Source organism: Athene cunicularia (assembly GCF_003259725.1).
Source record: "Athene cunicularia isolate RWA chromosome 6 unlocalized genomic scaffold, athCun1 chr6_part1, whole genome shotgun sequence".
NCBI lineage: Eukaryota > Metazoa > Chordata > Aves > Strigiformes > Strigidae > Athene > Athene cunicularia.
This window is the reverse complement of record NW_020799105.1, coordinates 3,348,551-3,371,476: the sequence shown is the minus strand read 5'-3', so window position 1 is coordinate 3,371,476 and position 22,926 is coordinate 3,348,551. Positions and strand designations below refer to the sequence as shown.

At 41.9% G+C, this 22,926-nt stretch overlaps 1 protein-coding gene across 13 annotated transcripts in view; it reads right to left on the bottom strand.

The window, feature by feature from the left end:
• The window catches only part of CAMK2G (calcium/calmodulin dependent protein kinase II gamma), a 233,771-nt gene that overhangs the window by 15,909 nt on the left and 194,936 nt on the right, over positions 1-22,926 (bottom strand). For 5 of the 13 annotated variants that reach the window (XM_026851328.1, XM_026851324.1, XM_026851330.1 and 2 more), the window contains exons 12-15: positions 22,539-22,581; positions 12,654-12,694; positions 4,071-4,103; positions 109-177 (exon numbers count right to left, since the gene is read on the bottom strand). In XM_026851328.1, the coding sequence (XP_026707129.1) occupies positions 109-177; positions 4,071-4,103; positions 12,654-12,694; positions 22,539-22,581 (186 nt within the window). The remainder of the gene's footprint in view (positions 1-108; positions 178-4,070; positions 4,104-12,653; positions 12,695-22,538; positions 22,582-22,926) is intronic. The other 8 variants (XM_026851327.1, XM_026851332.1, XM_026851335.1 and 5 more) reach the window with 3 other exon arrangements.

Sequence of the window (22,926 nt, the reverse complement as noted above, 5' to 3'; positions counted from 1 at the left end):
GGGGGGGGGGGGGGGGGGGGGGGGGGGGGGGGGGGAAGGAGAGAAGGGGAGAGGACATAATCAAAATTAAACCAAACAGGAAAAAAAACCAGTGGTTGGGGAAGATACCATGGACGTCTGCACTGGGGGTGTTTCTTTTGCAGTGCTTACTATACTGGTTTTGTTGTTGCTCTGTGGCTGAGACAGAAAAACATGGTTTTAGTTCCCCTGCTGGGCAGCAGAGGCAGCAAGAAAATGACAGTATTGCTTCAACCCCAACCATCTCCTCAGACCCTCCCCTCCCCATAGGCTTGATCACCAAGAAGTGGGAGGAAGGAGTGCTGCCCGCTATGCTGGACATCATCCTTCCCGCAGAGGCAACAGATATTTTAAGGGATGTACCAAAACCCAAATGTGCATGGACTGCTAGAGCTATAAGGAAGGAAAACAGAAGGGAAAGGCAGTAGTCAAATGGATAGGGAGAATCCTGAAATGAGCACCAACAAATTATTTGGTGAACAAGAGTGAGAGATGGCAGAAGTCCCTGAGAGAAAAAGACTACAGAAGTGAAAGACACACAATAGTCATGGTGCAGTCTCAAACAGGGCACAAATAGGAGTCATGTCTGAGGAGTCCCAAAGCGTGCAGGAACAGTCCTAGGAATGTGATGACGCTGAGAGTCTCAGGGAATCTACTGATGCAAGAAAAAGTGTGGTCAGCCCTAGAAAAGGTAGAGAAAAGGAGAAGTGTAGTCATGTTGTGTCCCTGCTGTGACCTGAACAGAGACTTCAGGATCAAAATATGGAAAGGGTTGGGGGTGGGACACAAGGAAAAGGCCATGTAGTTCCTCAAGTAGCAAGTCCTCTGCATAGTGCCCAGTAGTTTTTCATCTTTCCCCTCTTCAGTCTCTCTTGTAGCTGTGGTAGAATTATAAAATCTCCACTTCCTTCATTCACACATCAGAACAGTGAGGCAGTCATCAGCTTACTGCAAAGAAACATCCCGTTGAGTCATGTATATCAGTTACATCAGGAATGAGCAAAGTCTATGTCTGTAGGAAGCCAAACCTGCATCCACTAGTATATAGTTCCTAGCCCACAAATTTAATCAGTTGTTAGAGAACTAGGCCCACAGTTACACTGCCATGTAACCCCCACACCAGGTATACAGCTCTCTTGCTGCCAGACACCTGCAACAATGTCAAAAATAAGCGCTGCAGGAGCCTCACTCAAACTCCTTGGTTTACAAATCGAGGGTACTAGATGGGAGCTCAGAGCAGCACCACTCTCATTGCATGAGCTCACCATCCTACCATTCTTGGGGAGTGCAAATTTGTACTGCAAAACATCAGATCCTTCTCATCACCCAGTAACCACGACAAAGAATGCATAAGCCAAATGTTGAGCTGAAAAACATCTGCCAAAGGTTTAATTATGTCAACTAGAGACAGATCCTACGATGACTTCACACATGCCTACTAATACTTCAGTTTTTCTTCACAAGCAGCATGCCTTGGCTTAGCTATCCCTTTTGGAGAGGGAGAGAGGAGAAACAGAAGAGGAAGATGGGGCAGGTAGAGAGGGGATGAAGTAGGAGAGGCAGGAATTAATTCTTTAAAAGTCCATTGGAAAAAGGAAAAGCAAATGACACACTCATCCCCAAAGCTAAGAAAGGAAAATTACTGTTTACTGCCTCTTCTTATACATCACTACATTGCCCTAAAACTTTGGCCTTCCAATAGCTTTGTTTCCTGCATGTATTTCCAGTCTGATGGCAGAAGACATGACAGGCTGCTGTGGATGTAAGAGAGGCACAGATCAACCTGAAAAAATTAATCCCAAGCTATTTTGTGGTATAAGCACAACCAAATTTCTGGCAATGCCCCCCCCCCCGCTCCCAGCACTGTGGTTCCCATACTTCTTCAGAAACAGTGATCCTAATGCAGAGAGATCTATCTTCCAAACCTCTTCCAGTGAGAATAGCACAACCCATTTTTCTTCCACTGAGATAAGAAGATAAAGTTATCATAAAAGAAGCTATAGAAAAATACTTCTAATTTTTGGAAGGCTTTACAACTGAGGCCAAATGGGAGGGGAAGAAAAAACATCCAAGAAGCCACCATTCAAGGCAAAAAATTGACAGCAGCTTGTTAGGTATGGGATGTCACCTTACAAAGTGCAAACCCGTGCACACCCAAAGCACACTGTCTGCCCTCCAGGCTGCACTGAACACCCAGTTCAGCCATCACACTCTTCCCCAGACAGTGAACTGAAGATGACCAAGTATCATGTTTGCTAGTCCAGAATCACATAACATTTTACTCCAGGACAGAGTCCCAAGGAAATAAGAGGCAGAAGACTTAGCCTAAGCATTCCTCATAGCTTTCTGAGATGGAGGTATCTGATATACTGAGCTTCCCACACACACTTGTGGCCACCTAAACAATGGTCCTTCCCTGGAAAAGACTGGCCTGCCCTTCCCAGAACCCCAGGTGGCACAGCCAGCTCTTACCCCTACTCCCCCTCCTACTGCCAGCCAATATCATAGTCACTGATAGGCAGGTTATGGTCCTTGGTAATTCACAGCAGCACAGTTCAAGTTAAGAGGTCAGTTCACGTAAAAAGGCACCAGGCCCTTCATAAAATCTATGTAACACAATTAGTTTTGGCACAGCAGTAGGCAGCACTTCCTGCACTAGACAAGAGACAGACAGGCACAAACAACACAGAGGGTGCACGAAAAAGAAAAGAGACCAGTGATCATATCGCTAGGGACACAGATTTCCAGCCAGCTAAAAGAAAATAAGTACCAACACCTGGGCCATCTCTGGTTATTTAGCCACCTTCACTGCTTCCTTTTTTTCTGAGGCTGACATATGCTCTACATATCCCAGCTGCTTTAAAACAACATGCAGAGGGAGTTTAAGCATGTAGTGGGTAGTGGGCAGAAAAGGTAGTGGGCAGAAAAGAAGGGCAAGGCAGGAAAAACGAACTCCTGCCCTGGAGTTTCATAAAGGCAGGGCTGGTGAAAAATCAGTCCCCCCACATGCAGTACTTTCAGAGTATTTGTTTGCATTTACCCAGTTTTCAGATATCATTGAAGGAGGAAGAGGAGAAATATCTCTCAAAGTAATGTAGGAACAAATTATTCTGCTTTCTCAGTACTCTAACATTCCTGTTCCTACCTACAATATGGGAGAAATATTTTCTATTCTTGGTTTTTGTGTAAAGGATATAATGCAATAACTAATTCTTGTACTTTAGTTACTGTTCATACCTCAGTGTCAGAGACAAAGGCATCATCTAATGGGCTGTGTATGACTCCTTACAATATGGTACTGGCCAATTTTCTCTTTGCTCCCTTGAGAGTGGATTTGACTATTTTTCTGACAAATTCTATGGATGTCAAACATCTGGATGGATGAAAAAAGGAAATAAACAGGACAGGGGAGGCAGTTACTGGGTGTTTCGTCATGCTGGGATACATAAACGAGATCAGGACAAAAGGAAGTTTTGGATTATAAAGGCTCTGACAAACCTTTTCAGTAAGTATGCTAAAAAAATAAGTGACCGGCAGCTCTGAGCTGCCTGGCGGTGCTGTGCCCACACATTTCATCTGAACAGAGAGGCCCCATCAGTCTCTGTCACATTTGGAGCGACTCCCAGTTTGTTCTACACTGCAGGGCTCCCACCAAGGATGACGGCATCAACACCAGGCAAAGCACCTGCTCCTCTCTTTGGCACCTCTGCAACAGAATGACAAAGCCCCATGTCCAGACAAGGCACGCACCTGCTCTGCTGAGCCCAGGAGAACCACTGCCTTTTTTCATTTCACACTCAGAGCAGGCAAGGTCAAACTGCATTGCCAGCAGTTGATTTTCTGCACAAAATGGGAACTGTAAGACTGGCTGGGGGCCAGACAATCACAGGGCCCTTTTAGTGAGGACATGGACCTTTCAGTGCACAATGATTCCCCCCTGCCACCGCCCCCCTGCACAGACATGCTATGTAGGGTGATGAGCACAAGCCGAGCGTGCATGGCATGAGAATGGCGGACGCACGAATCGCAGGCAGCTTACGGGAGGTGCTCACCATCAAATGCACACTGGAGCTCGACTTCCTTTTCTGGACACACCATTGAGAGAGGGAAAGAGAAGGGAAGAGAGGAGATGAGAAGAAAAGCACAGAAACTATTCACACATTAGTGTGCCAGCAAGAGCCCCCCTGCCAATATTGCTCCCCTAGAGGCAGGTATAAGCAGCAGCAGAAATGCAGAGACACGCGAGAAGGTGCAGAAAGAAGTCACCATTAAAGAACATGACTACACACCACGGGAAAGGGCAGGGTTGAAGATCTCCATCCATTCAAACATCAAGGTCAGAACATAGGTGCCCCACACACTGATATGAGGAGACGAGACGAGAGAGGAATATATATGCACAAGATTTGGGATGCAAGGTGCTCTCCCACCTCAGAAAACTGTGCAGCTTCCCCAGCCACTCTGACGAGGTAGGCAGAAACCCTGCATGTGTTCACATTTGGAGGAAGCAGAGCTGTGTTTCAACTAGAATTGGAGGGTAGGGAGGAAGGCACAACGGGAGGGGTATCCCCAAGGGCTAAAGAAAGAAGAGGGAACTTCTGTTCATAGCATGGGGCTCTCACACAGAAATTGGGTTGACTGGAGAGGCAAGGTGCATCCATGCTCAGACGTAGAGGAAAGGCAAGACAGACAAAGAACACCTGGTGCTCTTAGATACTGGGAGGAGAACACACAGGGAGCAATGCTCAAACACTACTCAACCTTCTTGGACTCTACTCTTGTTCAAAGGTATCTTCAGTCATCTTCAAAGACACCTTCACATCAAACTGCACTCTCCAGTAACCCAGACCCAGCATACATTTCTCTACTCTTTTACTACACTCTTAGTGTCATCCTGTCCAAACTGAGCCTGGCAGGTCTGTCAGTGTTACAATGCTACCCCTTCCTCTTGCTGTCTCCACACACATTTTCCATCCGCCCTTCTCCCTTGGTACTATCTAGGCTATTCCTCTGCTGCTTACTACAGAGTCTAGCTCACAGACTCGTGTAGGACGGCACATCTCAGCCAAAAACCACAATGGCATGGGCTCAGCTATGTAGCTTTGGACTCCTGCACACTACCACAGCCTACCTCTGGAGCAGCCCAGTACAAGCCATGGAGTTGTACCTCCCCATTTCACACATTTACTGAGCCTTCACAGCTGTCACCTTGAATATTGCCTTCGTCCCTGCTATCCTCACATCAGAGCTCAAGCACACATACAGATTGGAATGTCTTTGAGAGCAGAAGTTCACCTCATACCCAGAACCATGTTTCTAATCACACCATACAGTCCAGAATCATGCAGCCACTGGCATGAACAGAAACTAGCAAAGCTTCTGCCTCATCTCATCTTTAATTCCAGTACAGACAGACTTGGAACACTGATCTGTTCAGCATTTGGCTCATGAATCTTCCACTGCATTGAGGCACAACATAGGGCTTGCCATTGCCTGGTTTACAAACTTGTGCTTCCTCTCACCTTTTAGGAAAATTTAGCTTCTCCACAGGCTTTTCCTCAAGCTAGAACTAAAATAGGATGTACTACCAGTACATGAATACAACTGTTAGACCATCAACAACCCAGAGAAATCCTTGTACCCAGACACAACAGAGAATTCTTAACTGGAAATGAAAATTCACATCAGCTGAGAAACTGCCCCAAAACTTCAGGTTTTATTTTTATGTATCCTATAAGTTGCAGCAGACAAACAGAGGCTATTATGGATACTGCAGGGAAACTTATCTCTAAGGAAGACAGTTTCATCTGAGGTTCATACAGATTTCCAATGACTTATAGAAACAAGAAAAGGGACAGGAAATGTTAAGGGACAAGCAAAAGGTTCAATATGAGAGTCAACCAAGCCATACAGAAAACAATCACCCTCCTATATTGGAGGCACAAGGGACACTGACACAGGAGGAAACAGAACACTCTGCATATCAGAATTTATAATTAGAGTACAATCTAAATTTAAAACAGTGTTGGTCTATTAACATGGTATGATGTAGTGTAGAAATCCCAGAAAGCACACTATTACTGGCCACTATAATAACCAGGAGAAGAAAAGCTATCTAGGCAATATGAAAAGGGTGGGGAGTGAGGTCTGTGTTAAGACCGGAGCATGAAAGTACTAGTACAACTCAAGACAGGTTGGATAATGCCAATATGAGGCACTGGCAGTAAGTGCTTCAGCACTTAAGTCAAAACATACACAAGGAAATTCCTAAAACCAGATCGGCCTCCCAATCCCCTCTGTAACAGCTGTATCAGACCCATAATACCACCTTCCCAAGGTGACTTGCCAAGTGAGCAGAAATTTTTGTTCTTGTAATGTGTCTGTAACTTCACAAAGTAAATAAGATAACAGAAGTTTAGAGAGTTCTCTTACCATAACACAGCTACATCTCTAAGTATTTCTAGGCAGTGCAGAGACAACTCAGGGAATGCAAAAAATTGTTAAAAGGCAGATAGCCTATGGTAAAGTTCCTCACTGATCACTTTAAGGGTTTCCCTACATCTGAGTGACAAAACATTCTCCCAAAGCAGCACAGACAACATTTTCCTCACAAACTCAGAGATGAATGTTTGTTAAAGTTCTATTTCTGTATTTCTGTGAAACCCAGATGTTCATCTCAAGAGAGGCAGATTCTCTACAATGAGACTTAAGGAAGATACTTTAAGTAACAATAAGCAGAAGTCAGCAGGTGACAGAAGTCCCTTCAGCATAGCAGCAATACAAGAAATGGCAAGTGTAAATCATTCCAAGCACTTGTAGAAAATGCTATAGGAAGTAGAATGATTCCAGGCAAGGTCCCATTCACAGTTCTGGGCACTTAACATGGAAATCTTTTACAACAGCTTTTTGTGTTTCTGTCTTCTACATGCAGTTCTCCCACAGTTTGATACTGACAGTATATTTATGTTAAAATATGATGTTTGCTGCAACTCATACTCCTATAGAAAGCATAGTTGTTTCAGGATTTAAGTAGGAAAAAAAGAAAGTTGAACTCAAAGATCAGTGAGAGGCAGCCTGAACTAGCAGATTTGAGGTCCTATTTCTACTTCTGCTTTAGTCCTTTTGTGTGATGCTGAGCAAATTATTTCATCTTTGTCAATCCATCTTTTCTCTTGCCCTTTGTCAGCTTGTCTATTTAAATTGTAAGCTAAGAGGCAGGGATTTTCTGCCTAGGCATCGCTACAGAGCTAAGAACACTAGACCCTTGATCTCAGTTGGAGTTTCTAGGCATTATAACAATGTAGTGAAAAAAGTGAACGAATCAAAGGTGGGTAGAATGTGTTACTGGATGTCAGCACTTAAAACAGATATGAAGCCCTCCCCAAGCATCTTGCATAGAACAGTTTGGCGTAAAATGGTGCTATTCAGGTGAGCTTGGGTTCTCCTCATTTAGCTTCACCATAACAATCTTTAAACAGTATGGCTTTAAGATCATAAGAAGTCCAGATAGAGAAATAGGAGTATTAACTCCTGTTGGTCACTGCATGGATGCTACTTGGCCCCTGCAGATTTCCAGGCCCTTGCAGATTTCCTAAGGATTCCCTGTTGGTTCACTTTGCTACTGTACCTTCTCTAAGGCATGTTTCACAAACTGCTTTCTGAGCAGCTCTGCCAGCTTAGAGAGGATCCTGCCTTCCCCACATACTCTTTACTGGGCAAAGGGCAGGAAAAACTGGTACCCACCAGGCATGAAATGTACACTTACCACAATATTCCTTAGAAACAGCAGAACCAATGGTACTTGGTGCCTCTTTACAGTTATGTAAGATGAAGGGCAAGTTTTACATTAACCTTGTCACACCAAAAATCTGGATTTTTACTCTTTCATCTGAGTTGTTCTTCCAGCTATGCTATTCAGCTTTTACTGCGAAAGAAAACAGTGCGCATGCAGCAGAGAGCCAAGGTAGAAAATCAACTAATTTTGCAGAGCACTGCAAGTGAATGCTGTTAAAATCTGCATCCCATAGCATTCTCCACGTGACTATTTACATAGTGTTAACCGGGGCCTGAAAAACATTACTGATATAATTTTGTATCCCCCAATCACAAACCAAAGTGCTCAGGAAAAAAAAAAAAGAGAAGAAACTCACAAAGAGCTTGGAGAACTGATTTAAAAATACATACTTAACTACAAATAGCACCTTGTGCATTAACAAATTCTGATTATAAAGATGGATCTGACAGGCCCTGCTAGAACAGGAAACACATGCATCCTCTCACACCAGTAGGAAGGGAAACTCCTCTTTAGGAAAAAGGGAACACAAGTGTTTGAAGTGCTGCCCAGAGACAAAAAAAATTAACAGGAGGACTGTAACACTAACTACAGGAGCCCAGATCCTGACAAGGTCAGAGAAAGGACATTCAGCATAAAGTGTCCTTAATCTTCACCCAGGTGTCTGCCCCAGCCCATTCCTTAACCCTTTCCTCACCTTGCAGTGGATGGCAAATCCAGATTACAGGCAGAAAGGGGAACAAGAAAGCAAGCAGGTTTGACATTAAACTATCTGAACTAAATTTTAAAATGGCAGGTGCACATGTTGCTCATAAATTTAGAATCTTAAAAAAAAAAAAAAATACCTGGGACCTACAGTGGTGGCCACAAGATAAGTGGTACGTTATATGGTTCTGCAATTCGTCACCCAGTATCTTCTAGCCTCACTTTCTGGATTTGAAAGAAGAAAAGCATGTTCCTTAGGGATAAAACCTGGGCCTTCCTTGTTGTTACTCCACCAGCTTGGATCCAAATTCTGCCTGAAGAAAGTGAGTGCAGCACTACCAAAGGTTTGGTGAGCAGGGACAATTTAAGATTCAAGGCAGTTTAAATCATTCATTATTTAAGATAATGGAAAAGTTCTCAAGTGCCAAGCTGATGAAATATCTACCAATTAGCAGAATTAGTACTTGAAATAGAAGCAGCAGTGCAAAATGAAAACCAGAAATGCTTCAAATAGATTTTGGAAGGAAATTCACTAGAGGAGAGGGTCATACACATGGACATTTATCAAAATAACGCCAGTTATTGGAATATATATTGGAATCAAAACAAAAGTTTCCTTCCTCTCCTCCCCTCCTGATTTAAGCTTCCCATCCTCACTCCCAAAATGGTCTGCTGCTAGTAAAATGCATATATCCTATTGCTTTATTGTGTTAGGCTTCATTCTGCAAAGGATTAAAGCCAGTTCCCGTAGAAACAAAAATTGTGGTGATGTTCTTACTTACTCACACTAGATGCTCATATCACCACATATGACTAATACATCATTCCTCTCTCATTTATGCTAAATCAACAACACACTGCACCTTGCATTAGATATTCACCAACACACAAACACACATTTTCCCGGAGTTCTTGGGAATAAAGCATGAGAAAATGTATAGGCCTCACTCAAACTTGCTTAATACTATCTAATAGTAATTCATACTGTATTTGTCAAATGATGTAGGATTCTAGCATAGATAGCTCTGAATACCAGCCAAGAGGATGGGAAAGTTACCTTGAACATAAAGTAAATTAAGACAAACTGGCCACGTTAATTTTTACACTAGTGTAATCGTCAGTTTGTGGAAGAAACACTCTTTTCATTCTCATCTACTGTGTGGTAGCACTCTCATGCAGCAGGGTCACCCTGGACCAGATAAAGATTTTCTCCCCAATTTCCATAAGGAATTAATTTCAATGAAGGCTTTAAGAAATCAACAAACAAAAAACCCAACCACCAAACCAGCCAGGAGTCTCCATATCTGGAGAGAACATGAGAAACAACCTAACTTTGTGGCATGTGGTCACAAGCAGACTACAGTTAAAAATACAGCATGCAATGCTTGATGTAAAATTCTTTATATAGGAAGTAGGAATGAAAAGGATACCACAAAGCTGAAAATCTGTTTGGTGTTCAGATCATGGTATCTGTGCTCTGCACTACCGCAATGGGCAGAAAATCAGTGCGCTACAAGTAATGCTCTTAACTCAGCCAGTCACTGGCACAAGTTGTTTGTCAGAACTATCTAAGATGCAAAAATCAGTGAAGCTAAAATTACAAGTTTCCTGCATGAGGAGCAACACATGAAAAGCAGGCTGTTCACAACAGTAGGGCCACCAACTGTGACCAGCACAGAGACTGCTGCACAGCAGTCAAGTGTGCCAGTACTGCTCCCATAAGAAAACTGAAGTGGTAAAAGGTATACTTCAGTGGGATGACTAATGGGAAGCAGCACCCCCTGTTGACAGTAAGAGCAAGGAAGGAGATAAGCATGTAGCCACAGAAATCCTACCACAGAAGTGTTAAGAATATACCACAAACACACCCAGACCACTACCTGCTCTCTATCTTGTCCAAACTTAGCACTGGGGGAAGTGACTTATAGTTTTAAAAGTCTGCATTACTGAGCAAAAGGGTAACTCAAAACACCAGCTTTAAGAAGAAAAATATAATTTCCTTCTGACTTTTAAAGCTTACAGAAATGAGGAGTCAAAAGCCACACCTGAAGATAGATGCCTTTCAGGGAAAAGGGAAAGCTTAAGCAACTCTTCTGAGGGCTTTCAGCCCAGGCTGAAAGCATGCAATGCCCATTGTGGGCACCACTCCCGTTCATACTGCAGAGCAAGACTGCTCTGATGCTTAGGAGCAAGGAAGTTGCATGCTGACTCTTGACTGCAGGTCTCCAGTGTCATGCAGAAGTAGAGAAGAAGCTCCCAGAGGGCAACCTCCTTCACCATGTATAATTATATTATTATTATTATTATTATTATTATTATTATTATTATTATTATTATTATGCTATAATCTCCAATCCATCTTCCACTTTATCACAAGTATTCAATTATACATATCAGGAACAATGTATACTGTGAAGAGTTGAAGAATACTTCAGCTAGAAGAATAAATCAGCTAGAAAAGCAAATCCAGCTTTACCCTTTTCACAGCAGAAGACACTGTGTTCTCAATGAACCAAACAGCACATGCTTTCTGTGGAGCTTGAAGTCTCTAACATACAGGTCTCCTTGTAAGGACACGACCAGGAAGCTGTGTCTCAAAATGTGTGTGCGCATCACCTGTCCATTTCTGGAAGATTTTGACCCAAGTTGTAGCACTCCCTGAGATCCTGTTAGAAATCAAGAATCCTGACAAGAAAGCCAGTTTTTTTCTAGGTAGGTAACATAAAACACATGTTGTCTGCTGCTTTTCTAGTTGCTTCTCCCTTGCCATGCTGGGAATTTGAAGCAAAGTATCTGCTGGTTCTCAGTTCACAATATTTGCAATCATCCATTCTTATTCCACTGGGATTTTACAGTAATGTTTTCCATATCAACAGATGCTACAACTCAAACACACTTTCTGTATCAGCATGCATGTGTTCAGTGCATGTCTGTGCAAGAGGCAGACATGTGCAAAGGCACAAAAAGCTCACTCTTTTCACACTCTTTTAAAGGCACATTTCAAAGATAAGTATCCTAGGGCAAGAACAGCAGTTCCACATAGTATTTTGGTCAAAAAACCCCAGAGACTTTGGTGTCATTAGGGCAGAACACAGCAGAACTCAAGAATGCAGGTTTTACTAGAATAGTCCCCAAAATAAACAGAACTCCTGAAAACACCTCTCTTTTCAGCACCCTGCTTTGTGAGCCCTCTGGAAACAGAGCCTCATTTAAATGAAAAAGGGCTAAGACAGCAGGAGAGAATAAGCATGCTGGTCCTGCAGTATCTATGTCAGTTCCCCAGCATGGGGAGAATGAAGAGTGTCTGCAGTGCAAAACCAGGAAATTAACCATTCCACCTAACAGCTGTGGAGGAAGGTTTGGGCTTCAAATGGAAATGCAAGCAAATAAACCAAACGCTGCTTTCCCATATAGAGGACAGTTATCCTGTGGAACAGTTAGGGAAAAACAGTACTCTAGCCCCTGTCTCTACTCCAGTACCAGATGGTAAAGGGCTACTGCCTGCAACATACAGTCTTGGGAATGGCCTGTTTGACCTCCAGAACCAGGCATACAAGGAGTGAAACTGAAGTGGGGAAAAAATAATTCCCCTCAGAAGGTGAAAGGATAGCACCTGATCCTCAGGGATGTGAACTGAACTCTAACAATAGATTCAGCTTCCATTCTGTCCAAACACTTAACATCTGGAGGCTCCTCTTTCCCTATGCCTTTTCCCAGCTCAACCTTCAACATCTGTCCAAGGAGGAGGACAAAGAGATTTCCATGGGGTGTGCTGGGTATCATCAGTCACTGACAATTGTTCTGTGCAATTTCAATAACCAGAAGCATTCTGCACTGAACAGAACAGACTAGTCAGAGGCACTTGTCACACCTGAGCAAGTCCTTGGTTTTTCTAATCCATAGCATTAACCAGTTCTCCTGCTAGTACAGGAGAATAGCGCACTTAGTTAGTTGCTTGATGTATAAGATGCATGTAAGGAACATTAAGATCCCACCCAAGGCTCCATAATGATACACTGAACATAATCCCAGCCACAAGACAGGCTGTGGTTTTACCCTAGAAGGGGATGGGCACCAGAAAAAGCGGCTTCTGTTCAGATGGTGGAAGACATAGTGAAATGGGAAAGCAAGAACTTACCTTCACTCCATCTGACTTCTTGTTCAGCAGGCTTTTGGCAGCTGTGGAGAGAAGCAGAAGTAGGTCAGATTTTGGTTTCAGGACTATTCTCTCTCCCCACTTCCCTCAAAACTGCACAAGACTTCAGGACAACCATCCTGCTATATTCCTCTCTAATAGCAAGAGACCTGAAAAACCGGCCAAGTCACTCATCAAATCCATCCTGCTAGCAGAGAGTCACCCATCCTATCTATTGTCCACCTATTTAGGCAAAAATGCTCCCATTTCACTATCTCAGGGAGGCCAAGCCTGAAATGAGACTTTAGAGCAACTCTGTTTCAATCCTCCACTCACACACACTGTGACTCCATCCAGAAGTGCCCCCCAGTTACAGGGGAAAAGCTAAAGAAATGTGCCGTATATTTGCAACAGGATAAAGGCTTCATCCTCAAGTACAGTCACTGTCATTCACATAACAGTCTTTGCTTATAAAGGGGGCACTGATAACGCAGAGGCCTCCTAATTACTGCTATTCACAGTTACTCTGGGGAAACATCTGGATAGCTGAAAGGAAGAGACTGGAAAAGTGCAAAATGCACTGTCTGGTAGCTCTTTTTTAAAAAACAAACAAACAAACAAACAAAAAAAGATAAAATCAACAGGAACTAGGCTGAATTCCTTAGTTTAAAAGTAAAGATGCTCTGCTGTGCTCAACTTGAACAACTGGCACTAGCAATGAAAGTAACACAATAAACACAGACAGGGAGCCCACACCAAATGCCTGGCAGAAGGCACCTTGTGACTGATGAAGGAGCTGCTCCACCTATTACAGGGAAGTGATATGTTGATGAAGGCTGTCAACAGTAAGACCCCATCTACAACCTCAACAGATATAAAACACAGCTTGCCTACTCATGAAGAACATACTCAGGTGTTTCAACTTCTGTAAACAGCATGCTAGAGACCTACTGGACCAACACACTGATATGCCTCTTCTAAGCAGCTGCTGGGAAGCATACAGGTCTGAGTACCTGACCTGCATTTTAGCTCCAGCAAAGTTGAGGCTTGGAAAAATAAGCAAGTCCTGAGACAACGTACACTTGACTGTTGAAATGCTTCACTCCCAAAGGCACGCTGACCAAATCGTGCATAGTGCTCAGTCTCTAGAAGCAGCAACATTAAGCAAAAATGTTTTTGCAATATCCAAGCAACTGTTCAGGTTTTAAGCCAAAAGCATTTCCTGCCTTCCCTACCAATCTGTATCTGTAAGATCACTTAAGTAGACAATATTAGTTGAGCTGGTGAAAAGGGCTACAGCTTTTCCTCACCATAAAGAGGTGGCACCCCATATAGGCTTATTACAATCTCTGAATTGGTCTTCCTAATTCTACTCGTAATTCAAGTATAAAGCTAGATCAGGATTTTGTCTTCATTCCTGCTCTCAGAAACCATCCAAGAACACCAGAAGAATGTTATGCAGAGGTTTTCTGAACAACACGTTAAACACAATGCTCCAATGTGCACACATGAAGGTGGGCAAAATGACCCAAGCAATTCATCTGCCCTGCAACAGTTTCTTTGCTAAGCGTACACATACTAAAGCATTGCAAGACTGAATCTAACAGGTAACTTCTTGCCACCTTCAAGGCACAATGAAGATCAGCTTGATTGCACATGCAGGTGAGAAGGCAAACAAGGTGACCATGTGGTCAAAAGGGGTCCACATCATAACATCTCACAACTGTTGAAACTAGAAACTGTTATAGCCTTACAGCACTTCAGAAGGAATAAAGGATTCTGCAACTTAACAAATATCACAAATGGGACATCCTTGAAGTGAAAAAGTGGGAAAAAAAAACCCAACACCAAACCAAAAAAGCATCAGAGAAGGGAAACAGCACCACCATATGTCCTGGGAATGACCCAGGCATAAGCTGGGAAGCAACATTTTTCACACTTTCTGCAATTTCCCCAGAATCTCACGTGTCTTTGTGGAAAGAAGGCAGCTAAAATCTCGTTCTACAGCATTAAAGCAAATTCAGCTGAGAGTCCCTGCGAGCAGTCCAGCACTATGTAATGCTGACCCAGTGGTCCTCAGTGCAACCTGTTTATCTAGCTCCCTTCCCTGCTTGTACCCCTGCACAGCACACACTGCTCTTCCACAGGCCTGTCAGCATCCCAGCAATGCAGAAGGAAACTTGGTCTATGGTGTATTTAGTTAATGCATTGCACTGTGATTTGTAAGGACAACTGGAGAGCCCATAAAATGCATTCACAAGCAAAGATGACTGCAGACACCTCAAACAAAATGGACGCATGCAGATTTACCCACAGGTCAACCTGCACATGTTATGAGACAGAAAATAGAGGGGATGCAAGTAATATTTCTCCATCAGACAGAATTTCCTGTAACAAGAATCATTTTAGAAGACAGGTAGCACCATCCAACATGCATCTTAGCAAAAAGACAACAGGAGGGGAAAAATCCAAGGACACATGAAAGCATATCCTTTAATGTTCGGGAAATGGTCTTGTACCCATGCTCTGCAGTTTTTCAGGCATCAGATACTAGTATTTATTTTCACCATACTTCCTGCTTCCTCTACATGTTAAAGCGATTAAATTCCCTCTTCTCAATGGAGTTAACAGTTCCTCCATAATGAAGCAATATAAAGGCACATGCTGCTAACCCGGTAACTTGAAAGCACAGTTCTGTTCCTGGTTTAACAAGACACCCTCCAGTTAATCTCTGAAGAGAAACACAAAAGACCTCCCCTGCACACACTCCACATACCCCTCCTTCTTCCCACATGTCTCAGTTTTGGCCTCCAAAGGGAATAGCCTAGGCTCTGGACCATGCTCCTGGCAGAAACACAAATCCCTAACGCTGAACTCATCAGCAATAAACACTAGGCTCTGGTACATCCAGAGTGTCAAGGGGAGGGTGGTGGAGGAGGGAGTTTCCAAGAGGGACTGAAATACCCACTCCAAACACAGTCATGGATAGCGCACCCCCCCTGCCCCCAGCAGCCCCACTCCTCTTCCAGAGAGAGCAGACCTTCATCCACCCTGTTCTGGGTTTGCCCTGTTCCCAGCTGTCAAATCTCAGTTACATTCTCGTCTTTGTTAACCTTTCAGAGAGTATTTTTTGAGATGCAGGGATAACACTGAGGTTGCTTTTATTAAGCCTAACTCATAATGCTAGTCTGACAGACAAGCCAAGTTCTGGCTTCTAAACACATAAAGAATTTTGGACTTTGTTAAAAATTATTAAAATAAAAATTCTATCATGCCAACACAGAATTCCCCATGGCGTAGAGTTGCAGTTTGTCATCCTCATATTCTCAGTTCAAAGAAAGTCAGATTAACTAATTCTCAACTTGATGTCCCTTCTGGAGCTCACCACAAACTAACTGACCATCAGTATATAGTCACAAAGAGGCACCTCTGGCTACCATTACAAACAATGCCCATGAGTGTAGGTTAACTTCAAAAACATGTATTTATTAAGGACAAGACAGAGCAAAGACTGATGCTTAACTCTCTGGGATGATGGCTATTTAGGCACAAGTCATTCTGCCAGTGGCCATTTAAACACAGCAGAGAGATTTCACTTGTGTTTACTCTCACTTTGGTTTCTGTCTCAGCAGTACCCTTTCTCTTAGATTCTCCAGTGACATGCTGTGGGAACTTGTTGCAATAGCAATTGCACAGGAACTATGCACTGTGAGAGATCCGTACAAAGACAACCTATTTGCATGGGATAACTGCCTGGCAGAATGTACATGAACTCTTTCTCCTGCTGAAAAGTTTATTTTAACTTTTTAAAATCCTGCTTTGTTACTAACTCCTTCTGCTTCCTAAATGACACCACTGTTCCAGAAATGTACCTGAACAACAGACAAGCAGCAACATTTAACATTTCCCCCTGAATGAAGAGCCTTCCATGAAGGCTTTTATTCCTCAGCAAGTCTAGAGTGATTCTGTTCAAAGAACTACTACAGGATAAACAAAGGGTCATAAAAAGCAGCCAGTCACTTCAAAACACTTTTTGAAACAAGCGGAGAGAGAAGAGTAGAACCAGGTAGAAAGGCAGGTAAAAACCTCAACCCATTAGGCATTGCAAGCCTTCATGTGATCTGGACTGACAGGATCTCTAGACATAGCAGACACCTCATTTCCTATCCGGTTCATCTCATCAGGCGCAGTCAGTGGCTAGCACTGTGCACATATTCCCAGTGATCAGGAAATTCTCAAGGATAGATAGTGTTTGACAATGCACACCCATCTTTCAGACATGACCTGATGGTTTTCAGCAAAGTATTAAAAGGAGCATTCATTAAAACTGAAGCCTGAAATATGCAACCCAGTGGTGTCTTCTTGGCATGAGCCACAGAGATCCCAGTTCTCCCACTAATGGATAATGAAGAAATTGTGTGGGGGCCAGGTGATTTCCTTCTGCTTTTTTTACCTCTGCCAGCCTCAGAAAATCGAAACATTCTCCAACAAGACTACATATAAAAGCCAAAAACCAGGAGCCAGACCAATGGTCTGTGACATTTCAATTAATGTTTTCAAGCATCTTCCTTCCCGTCAACACAGAAATTTCACATCCTGAAAGACACTCTCTGAAGTTATACATATGTACAAACACAAAGCGTAGCAGAATCTTAAAGGATAGAAACAGCTTGAATATCCATCCTAGACTTTTGAGACTGAATGCCCCAGTCTGTCCCAAATTCAAGGGTTGATAAAAGACAAGAGCACCTCTCTTGCAGTGTAACAAAAACTCCATTTCCTGACAAACCAAGAAATGAAGGGATGAAGGGCAAATACCAGAAGAAAAGTAATTCAGAGAGTTTTACTGAATTATTAAATTATTATAATTCAAATAATTATAAGTTCACTTTTGATGATGTTAGACTTTCAGACCATAGGGATAAACATTTAAAAGCAGCAATGAAATCCATGTGATTCTGGGAAGCTGCAAAATGGGTTTGCTTACTGAAGTACACTACTTCAGCAGGTCCACACTGTAGTAGTTGAGCAGCGTTCTCTGAAATCCCTGACTGTTTCTCAAGTAAGTTAGAAACAACTTAATTCTTCATTAAATGTGACTTCATCTTCTGCTTAGGAAATGTGGCTGCCAGTGATCTCATACTCATTTACTCAAAGCTCTCCGGAAACATCTTGATAAATTTTTCCCTTCATATTTTCACCCTTTGAATTCACACCCAGAGGTTAGTGTTCACATGAGTCAGGTGACACAAATTTCTGGTCCTGAATAGACATCTACATAACTAACACAACACAGCAGAAACTTGAGATTCGTTACTCACACAATTTTAACTTTACTTTGGTTAAAGGAGAGAACCCAACTTCTAATCTGAGTATAAATATATATATATATATATATATATGTATGTGTGTGTGTGTGTATGTATGTACACACACACACACAAATAGCAAAAATTCAATTTTGCAAGCACTTCTGGAAAGCAGGTATAACAGAACAGTGAAATATTTCAGTATCCCTTTAGTATTTGTATCATTTCCTCCTTCTTGCTCCTTAGCATAAAAACATCTCTGTACAGGTTATACCAAACAGGTATAGGCATATTCAGCCCTTCTTTACTTAGTTAGAAAGCACTCCATTCCCTGTATCTGTCTTTACCCTCTCTCAACCTCACCTCAAACTGCACATCAGAAAGTTAATAAGGATCTGTAGAGACATGTAATGAATTCCAGCTATTGTCACAAGCTGTCATAACTTCTTCACAAAATTGACTAGATCAAGCAGTAACAATTCCCAAGAAATAAGTTTTACATCAGTTAAAGATAGAGGTTTCAGGGGTAAGGTTTAATTACCTACAATGTCTGCCTTGGGATTTATTTTGATACAGGGTAGCACACACTTGAGAAGTGAATTTCAAAGAGCGTAAAACTTGTTGAACAACTCCCCAAATTAACAGTTGCAATCCAGATAGGAAAACAGTACTACAAATTTCATGTAGTGTACTTGTAAATCTTGCATAAAAATTAACTTATGGAGAATAGCCACTTCTAAGCACTTTGTAAAGCTGGCTGTTTCTAAGATGGAAACAGATTTTGACCATCCTTTCACTCAATTTACAGCAGGCTTATAGTTTTATCTACATAAATTAATCCAGGCACCCTTAAATACTGCAGCTATTAGGAATCTCTGAAAACCTTGCCAACTTTCTCCTAGTAATAAATTTCCATTCACTTCTCAGAAGGTGATTCAGGAGTTTCTTGCCTATGATCTAATCAACTGATTTACTTGACTGTAATATTGTATTCTGTAAGTGAACACAATCAGATCAGTGTTTGCTTCAATCATCTGAACATCAAAAGCCACAAGTGAACACCCAAATCATCCTGTGTATACCCTGCTGTGACTCTGAAGACCCTACAACAAAGTTTAGATTGCAGTGTTCTCTCTTGCAGTTGAGTGAATACCTACCAGAGTGTGGACAGAAGCTATAAACCCCTTATAACCAGGTCTCAAGTTCCTGACTTAGACTAAAAGGAGTGCAACTGTATTTCCTTTTAACAAATAGCCTACAGCTGATCTGAGACACAATCTTTTGAAAAGAACCACAAACAGCCAGTATTACATTGCTCAATATACTATAACTGGGGCAATGTGCCAGATCACATTCTCTTTATCTTTAGGAACTGACCTGGCACAAAAGGCACCTAGTAAACCACAAATTATTTCACAAATGAACAGAAACTTTTTTTTTTCTTTTTTTGTAAAAAGTAAGATTTTTTTGGATGAGGGAAAAGGAGAAAGTACTGCTACAGACTCTTTAAGCATATAATTTGTCACAAGCCACACTGTCAAATGAAGGAACTCCCCATTACAAAATGCATAACAAAGGAGACAGTAATGACAATAGGATTAAAGAAGTCTTCTCCTATTTCCTGCAGACAGTACTATCGTGCCTAATTAATTGATACCAGAGTCACACATGCCTTTGTTTTCCTCTTGGTTCAAAACATCTGTGAAGAAGATTTTAGAAGATCCCATCCCCAGACAGGAAGAAGCTTCTCTCTTCATAAATCTAGTTCCCTGTGTGCTGGGAATGGGGCTTTTAGAGGACCACAAAACAGTGTCACCCAATTAGAGAAAATAAAAACTCCTTAAGGTCTTTAGGGAAAGAAACAAATGGTACTGTGAAGACTATGGTGGTGATTCATGTTAAAAATGTAATGAATTTAATATAGAGGAGCATGGGTGCTGCTGATGTTTTGCTATGTACATAAGTTGAAAGAGATTTATTGTAGTTTAATTGTTAAAATGGTTTGGAGGTTTTTTATCAAGTAAATACAGACTCATATGGACAGTTATTGCAAATGTGGAAAAGTACTGGAAAAACCCCTGTCAGAAAGACTCTCATTTTAGCGAGAAAAGGAGTGGTAAAACAACACCACTACCTCACCACCCCACCCCCCCACGACATCAGAAATGCTGAGAAGATTCGAGAAACTCCACTGTGCTTGCTCGGACTAAAACACACCCATCTTATGAATATGTATTAGAAAGACTATAAAGAGTGGTGGGTTTCTTTACACATGGTCGTTGTGCATCCATCCATGCGGCATCTTCGGTGCAGAACAGAAACGGCCCCCCACCGCTCCCCAGCATACCAAACCTTTTTTTGTTTTGCTTGTTCTCATTTCAATAAATTCATAAAAGTTATTTTCTGGTTCTGCCTCTGCATTTATAACAATACTTAAGAACTTTTCAAGTGCAGTTAGATGACCTGTCATGATAGGAAGCCTGAGCTATATCCAAAGTTCCCATATGGACTTTCTAACTTTTTACTTTCAGTTAGCATGCACTTATTCTTCAACCGCACCAATTAAAAAAACCCAAGTAAATTAAAAAATAATTTAAAAAGTCAAGCTTATACTATACACAGCCCTGCAAAGAAATACAAGAATAGCTGATCTCCCCACTTTCAAAACACATTGAAATGTTAGAAATTGCTACTATCTGCAGAGGCTAGAAATGCTTTGCATCTAAATTCACATTTATTTCTGGGCAGTTTTTCAGAGTATCTCATTACCTGGAATCACAGCTTACAGTCAAGGCAGAACTCAGTGATACTGAGAACTCTGCACTCACTATGGGCCACCTAGGATTTCCTTTTCTTCAGCTGTTAACTGAAGCAGATACAACAGTTTCAGCCCTTGAGACAGAGAATGAACAGAACAAGCTTTTTCCTCCTTGATACTAGCTCAGGGTATAAGTGGATGCATAGGTTCACACATCATTAATAAGAACCCTTCTCTCAGACATTTCTTGTACTCAAAATCTGGGCCACAGGAGATTTTCTTACCCAAGCACTTCTGCAGCTTCATTAGAAGTGACAGCATTTGCAGACTAAAAATGAATCTAAAACTGCTGTTTAAAAAGAATAAAAAACCTGACTATTTCAGAATCATCATTTAAGTGAAATAAAAACTAGCTGTGTGAATAGATCAAAAACAGTTCACACCAGCAGAAAGCCCAAGAAAACATTAAGTTTCATAGAGTCCTGCAGAAGCCCTGTCGTTGTGCCATAGCTCCTCAAACAGTTCTTTCAGAATCACTCAGACAACAATGTATAATTTTTAAGTCCTGTAACAGCACAATTCTGGGACAGGTAAATGGATCAAATTACTCTGTCCCTTTAAGGACAGATTATCAGAAATGCAGTAAAGAGAAATTGCTGTAGCCACAAGTAGTCCTAACATACTGGCACAGATTCACCTGAAAGCAAGAACTAAGGAAAAACTGTTCTGAAATTGCTGAGGATTGTCCCTTAATTGTAGATTGATTTCACATCCTTTAATGTTTTCTTAAAATCACCATATAGGAGGTTAAAAATGCTGCCCTGATTTCACAAAAGAATGTATGCATGAATGCACATGTTGAATACTGGGATGATCATTTCACAGAGGTTTTCATTCCAATTAGAAGTTTACTGTAACATCACCCAGAACATAAGTATTAGTATCCAATATTAGTAAATGGCCAGATGAAATTTATACACTTCCATTTCATTCATCATCACTTATAATCCATAGAGCAGACTTTCACTTAAAAGTAACTGTAGTCAGGTGCAATAAAGATCTGACTCATGCACTCAATGATTGCCCTTTTTAAAAGAGAAAAAAAAGGCAAAGAGGGCAAAGCAAGCAATCAATCCCATAAACCAAAAGCACTTGCAAGTAGAGGTTTTCCACCCAAATGGAAATGAACATAGATAAGACTGCATCACCTAGATATGCTGAGCCAAGACAACCATCTTCCAAAAAGCACTGATTTGCATGTTGAAATTTGCATTTTCAGTAAGTGCACTATGTAATGCAGTTGGGTGGGTGCCAAACTACCAGTTATTAAGCTTAAAAGGATGAAAACCACTTCTGAGACTCCAAGAAGGAAAACTCTAATAGCTAGATGCTTCAGACCCATTTTTAATGAGTCAAAGTAACACAATACCCAAATAGCTTCTGTCCCTATTTTCAGCAATATTATTATTTGCCCTGCATCCCTGCCTCAGGTCTAAAGGAACCACTGCTACCTAATAAGATTTCTTGATTTCTGGTTTCAGATGTGAAACCTAACAAATGTCAGCTAGAATTCCCCAAAAATAATGTGATAACAAAATATCATGAGAAGACTGTGGAAGCTGACTTTGTTTTGTACCAGACTACAGTGCCACATGCTCCTCCCCAAACAAATCACTTTCTATTTCACACTGGTCACCAGTCAAGGCAAAGCAACCACCATTACACCATGATGAATTGGAAACATGTTTCCTTCCCTCCTACTCAACCCCCTCATTCAGACAAAACAAAACCAAAGAATGGATGGGAACAGTGAGAACCTACCTGAAAAATTCCGAGACACAAGCATTGTCGTAAGGATTGCACCCTGGGGGGAAGAGAAAGCAGGGATAACAGATAATGTCACTTCAGAAGGGGGCTGGGCTGACCCGTGGAGAACAGTGCATCAGGTGCCAAAGCAGAGGTATTCCAATGCTACATGGCAAGTCCCAGTGTATCCAGGATTCCCACACGTGGCTGTTGGACCTGACATGGGACCTCTCAGAGTCCTGCCTTGCTAGAGCAGCAGCCAGAGGCCAGGCATGATAGCCTAGGAAATCTAAAATGGCACCAAGAGTTAAGCTTAGACGCACAGCTGCTTCCTAGCTTTCAAACAGCAGATAGCCACTTCATGCACAGGCCAGAGGCTTTGCCCAAGCTACAGGCAACTGGG